The 6,000-nt window shown below is 35.9% G+C and overlaps 1 protein-coding gene across 3 annotated transcripts in view; it reads left to right on the forward strand.

Annotated features, from left to right (window-relative positions):
- The first annotated feature begins 690 nt into the window (after positions 1–690).
- LOC122094051 (tobamovirus multiplication protein 1-like) overlaps positions 691–6,000 on the forward strand; it is a 10,983-nt gene continuing 5,673 nt past the window's right edge. The window contains exons 1-6 of one of the 3 annotated variants that reach the window (XM_042664668.1): positions 691–791; positions 982–1,168; positions 1,602–1,692; positions 1,776–1,828; positions 3,885–3,977; positions 5,687–5,758. In XM_042664668.1, the coding sequence (XP_042520602.1) occupies positions 1,019–1,168; positions 1,602–1,692; positions 1,776–1,828; positions 3,885–3,977; positions 5,687–5,758 (459 nt within the window). In that variant the 5' untranslated portion in view covers positions 691–791; positions 982–1,018. Of the gene's footprint in view, positions 846–981; positions 1,169–1,601; positions 1,693–1,775; positions 1,829–3,884; positions 3,978–5,686; positions 5,759–6,000 lie in introns of all 3 variants that reach the window. The other 2 variants (XM_042664666.1, XM_042664667.1) reach the window with 2 other exon arrangements.

A 6,000-nucleotide genomic window follows, 5' to 3' on the forward strand; every position in this document is an offset into this window, starting at 1 on the left:
TCTTGTGCTAGTGCAAGAGCAATACTACTAGACAAAGATCTCTTGCCCTAAAATAAAAATAAGAAAAACACACGACTAGCCATTACTAGGCTAGACTCGCCCAAGTCACTTGATTTTGAAAAGGGCAAGTCCAACCGAAAAACCCGATTTTCTAATTATGACTGAAATGACTGACACTGTTACTTGACCATTAACCGGCTATTTATAGTTTGATTAAATCATTTATAACCCAATTAACCTATTCACACTTCACAACCATAATAATCTGATTGACATGAGCTTAACTAGCATGATAAATAACTGAATAGAAACGTGTCCATACATAGCCTACACCTACTTAACTAAATATTTGGGTTTTTAACTTAGATGAATCAGATTAAGCCGGACCAGAACCAACCAAACCGGACCAATTTACACCTCTGGTGCTACGGGCAGCATGGTGAACTCCTGCGCTTACACAGGGGAGGATGTTAGATCTAGTTCATTCAGAGTGACGTCACCTCGTCATCTGACACTACTTTTGGAGTGGTGAAGTGTGGAAGCCCCACTTCCCGGGTTCCCGTGAAAGATAGTGGTAAACCTGTATATTCAGACATAGATAAAGGGTATAATAGGTATTTAATTAACGAAATGCTCTATCTGCCTAGTGTTGTATTAAATTACATGTTTACACCCAATGTCAACTGTTATCAACTTTTTTCTCTCTCTAGTCTCTCATTCTCTGTATCACTCACTCACACCCTCACACCCTCACACAGAGTCACAGGAGGCCCTAAAGTTTGGAAGCTTAGGTAAGGAGACTGTGGAGCCGGGAGGTAAATTACGTCTCTTTCTGAGACCGTCTGGTATACTGATCTTTTCCCTCTCTTTCTTCTTTCTCTTTTGATTCGTTCTACTTCTCTTGTATCTAGTATTTGGCTGTGATGTTAACTATTTTCGGATTCTGAGCTTTCTTTTCGTTTATTTTTTTGAATTTTGCAGAGCTTCGTTTCGTTTAACGAAGCTCAGAGAGGGAAAAATGGCGAGAATGTTCCTCAACATGACCTCTATGCAATTCGGTTCCTTGTCTACTGATTGGTGGGATGAGATCAACGAGTCTAGTATCTGGCAAGATGGGATCTTCTTCTCCCTCTGTGGTGCTTATGCCCTCGTCTCTGCCGTTGCTATGGTTTGCTTCCTTCCCTCTCTCTCTCTGTCTCTCTCTCTTGCTGATTTGATTGAATTAGTTTTGGTTTGTGATGAAGGTTTGATTCTCTTTTTATCTTAGAGCTTCAGCGGGAGTTCGTTTCGTGCTGCTTCTATGATCGGGGATTGTTTTCTATATTTGAAAATTTATCTCGCTGATCATCAGTTTCAGCTTTCTTTTGTTGAGAATGAGATTTCGGTTCTGGATTTTGTACAGACATGGAGCTTAGATTAGGAATGATGTGGTTATTAAAGTTCGAATCTTTTTCTTCTGATGCTACAAGTCGTTGATGTCTGGAATAGTGTGGAGTTTTACGAAGTAGTAGCTTTTTGGGTTTCTAGATGTTCGAGTGGTTGCCACTGCTTACCCTGGCAATCTCACGATCTTGTCTTTTTTCGTTGCTAATGTTCTGCAGATTCAATTAATAAGGATTGAACTGCGAGTGCCGGAATATGGTTGGACGACACAGAAGGTTTTTCATCTTATGAACTTCATTGTAAACGGAGGTGACTTTTTGAAATGCCTTGATTGTAGTTGTATCAGTTTGAAATTTATTTCTTTCCCCTAATTCTGTGTTTACACATTGCAGTGCGTGCAATTGTTTTTGGATTTCACAAGCAAGTATTTAATTTATCGCCGAAGGTTAGGTTTTTTTTTCCCCCCCCTCATTTGCAGTTTACCTTGTTTTTTCCCCCTTATTTTGATTGATTCAACGTAGTTCAAAGACTTCTCCATTTTACTTTTTTTTTTTTTTAATTTAGGTTTTCTTTTCATCAATGAGTCCTCGTTTCAATGAAAAAACCAATCATTGTGCAAGATACCTTGTTTGAGATGCCACATTTTACACTCAAAAAGACAAGATTTGTAGACAGGTGTAAAACAGCATGCTCTATTAGTCAATTCCACCATGGATCACTGAGGAGATCTATAGGAGGAAGAAGAGCGAAATTCACTAGAATAATGAGTTTGTGCTCTGAAATACCATGGGAAGGCCAAAACCCAGACACGTGGTTATCTCAGTAATTTTACCTTATCAAAATAAATGATTGGATTGTATGCTTCAACATGGCATCGAATTTCAGACTATGATGTAACTGCAGTTTAAATAACTGTGGCCTATGGTCAATTGGGCTCATTTTAGAGTTAAGTTGACTATCACAAGTATAGTATTTATATTAATAAATGAAGTTATTATGTGATAAAAGAAATTATAAATTGAGCAACTTATCATTGTAGTTAATTGTTCTGGTTTACCAAAATAATGAATGCTTCGTTGACAAAAAATAAATAATAGGCAAAAGTTTCTATAGATTAGTAGACTAGCAGTCTAGCAAATCTAGATGTATCTTTTGAAGAGGAGGATGGTTCGGCCATGTGGATGGCTGATATGGGTAATTTGACACAGACAAAGCACACCTAGAGTTGGCTATATGTAAAATGCTGTGGCCCGTCTCAACATATGACCCACCATCTGGTTGATTGTTATACCCCTTGTATTTCAACCCTCAAAGCAAGGATGGCTGGTGTGGCAACTCATCGGATAGATAGGAGACGATATATATTGGCCATCCATGAAATTTCGATTGTTCACCATGTATTGAAATTTTTTCCTTGGCATCCTTGTCTTGATCAAAGTTGACTTGTTGATTGTGCCACGTGATGTAATGCTTTTGGGATGAAACTAAACAAATGAATCAAGGGGGTGATGCAAATAACCTGTACACAACATCTGAGCACTAACTAAGCCACCATGTGGTGGAAAAAAAAAAAAGAGCAGCCAATGATGTCATAAAGATATTACTCAGTAGACATGCTCATCTATTTTACCTCTTCCACAGCGAGTGTGGATTCTATTTTCATTTTTCAGTGGTTTGCTGAATCCTGCACACCTAGTGTCCATGTTGGATTCTGATACCTGCACGGCTGCACCCATATCAATGTGACATATTTCTGAACTTTGTCTTTTGATCTCTTTTTTTTTTTTGGTTAATTTATTAGATACTATAAAAGTGCTTGGTTAAAGTGGCTCATAATTGATAGTTATTAGTAGATAGTTGAATTTGGAACAACACCTTCTGAAGTTAATTACATTGAGCTTGAATGCATGATCCACAAAATGTTCATATATTTCAAATAATGTCAGATGAAAAGTTTCATTTGAGCATGATGTGTCCATAAAGTCAAATGTGTTGGTAACAAAAGTGTTGCTGTTACTAACTCAAAGCATGATGTATCCGTGACTCGGATGATCTTTTTGCCATTATGTTACTTGGGAACCACAGATTTCACAGTGTTGTTTTTTTTTTTTTTTTTTTTGTTTCCTTCCCATTAATGACGGTCATTGCTTTCCATCTATTCCAATCAAATGGAACTGGCTATGAAATAATTTGACTCTTAGGCTATGTTTGGTAACCAAGAAAAGAAAAGAAAATAGTACAAAAGACATAATAAGACAAAAAAGGAATGATTACACAATGATTTCTTATGTGTCTATCTCTCTCCTAAAATTCAAATTTTTTGATTTTTTTTCTTTTCTTTTCTTCTCTTGGTTACCAAACATAGCCTTATTGAATATTGATCAAATTATTACATATGATGAAAGGTGGCTTAATGGAGAATATATATTATTTTGTGTTAAGTAGCATTTATGGTCCAAGGACTTTTTGTATTGATGAGGGACAGTTGTTTCTTGGATCAGGTCTTCATTTTTGTGTTGTTGGATCTTCCTGGACTTTTGTTCTTCTCAACGTACACCCTACTTGTCCTATTTTGGGCAGAGATTTTTCATCAGGCAAGTGGAAATAGTTTAGATTCTTACTTACATTTGAGCTGATAGCCTTTTGCTATCATATGCAGGTCAACCCTCTCAAGTAAGGTTCCAAGTTGGTTCCATGATGGATTTTGCTCTCCATGGGAGAAGTTCTTCCTTGAAAGGTTACGGAAATCCATGGAATCTTGTGAAAACCAAGGATGTCTGGGAACTTTAATACATATAGGAACAATAAAATGTGAAATTAAACCACCAGTAGTGGTTTAAGAAACTTCCTACATGAGATCACCTTCCATTGTGCATGTAGGAGAATTAGGTTGAAACTAAACATGGTAATAGTTCCATAGCCTATTACCCCATAATATATCCATTCCATTTGATAATATGTACAAATACCTAATTTCTTCTTTATATTTTGGGACTTTCCTTCACTTTTGGGTTTTCTTTCATAACATTGATTTTAATAAAAAAAAAAAAAAAAAAAGAAATCTAGAAAATCATTCAATTTGTTTTATAATAATCTACAGAAGTATAGCTCATGTGATAGTAGGCACATGGATTGCATTTTTTTTTTTTTATCAAAGAGATGAAAATTTTAATTTATTGAATTATGTGGGATTTTAGTTAATTTGTCATAAAAATATAGTGCATCAATGAAAATGTTGCTGAATGTAACCTTAAAATCTCCCCATGCTTTTATATGCTTTGCTGTAATTTTAATGCATCATTATCAAACATTAATAGTTTATGGAATAAAAAAAAATTTCTTTAGGAAAATTACATGGATCCTTCCAATTTGTGGGAGCTTAGTCAGATCTGATGTGAAACATTCGTATTTCTGATGTATATTGTTTCCTATTTCCCCTTTTTCTTGGCCCTTATGTCGCTTTTTTTTTTTTTTTTTTTTAATAATTTCATAAAAAAATAATGCAGTAAATAAAATAATATTGAATACCATGAATTTTTAAACCAGACCAACCTTCACCACATTTAAAAACTACAGCCAATCGTACACATCCCAGTTTTATTTGAAAGTTGGTTTTCACTTTCTGTCCACGTCCAAACATTTTTCCAGAGAGAATTAATATAAACCTTTAGTTCATCAGCAAGTACAGTAATACTTGTTGGTATATATGTTTTTCTATTATAATCCCATCAATCAACATTATTAGTAAACATAATAAAATAAAACAGGACTTAGGAAATATCGGCTTTTTCTTTAAAAGAAAGGATGATGAGACCTCAAATTTTTAATTGAATCTTCAAGTGGTAATTCTAACAGAATTGGTGCTTTACATATGGATGCCAACATTCTGTTTAAAGTGAGTGAAGAAATGCAACTTAGAAGCTGAATTTAATTTGTTGGCCTTTTTGAGATAAGGCCTCACTCTAGCGGAACAAAAGTAAATATCCAATCTTGTACTGATCATGTGCTTTATCAATGGAGCACAGACCTGAACAAGTTTGTGTGATAGCTGCACTAGCAGGAATAAAGGGGTAGATTCAAGATTTGTCAAACATTGTCATAGTTGTCAAGGCATCGCCTAGTTGGGCACCTTGGCGTCTAGGTGCCTTGACAACTAGGGTCACCTACTTGCCTTGGTTGCCTTGTTGGTATCACCTTGCATGCAGGCCCCCTCTATGCTTTGGGTTGCCTACATGCCATGACAACTATGAAGATTATCTTAACATAGAAAATTTCTGACCTTTTCCATTCCTAATCTCAACAGGCAAGAAGTCTTCCAACAGATAAGCTCAGGGTCGTATACATTTCAGTTAATGTTGGAATATACTTTATACAGGTATGCGTTTGTCTCTTACAATTTCCTTCTTCTGTACCACCTACACGATACCACATTTTCAATGCCAGGTTGGTTTGATTGCTAATCTTCTATTTCAGCTGTTGCATTCTAGTTGGCCTCTACTCCTTTTCATCTCATTGAGCACCTTGTAACATTTGCATGAACTTGTTTTATTTTGCTATATGCTTGAATTTAGTCTGAGATCTCTGCTGCTGCTGCTTTTTTTTTGGGTGGGGGGGGGG

The sequence above is a fragment of the Macadamia integrifolia genome, chromosome 11 (genome assembly GCF_013358625.1).
Source record: "Macadamia integrifolia cultivar HAES 741 chromosome 11, SCU_Mint_v3, whole genome shotgun sequence".
Lineage (NCBI taxonomy): Eukaryota > Viridiplantae > Streptophyta > Magnoliopsida > Proteales > Proteaceae > Macadamia > Macadamia integrifolia.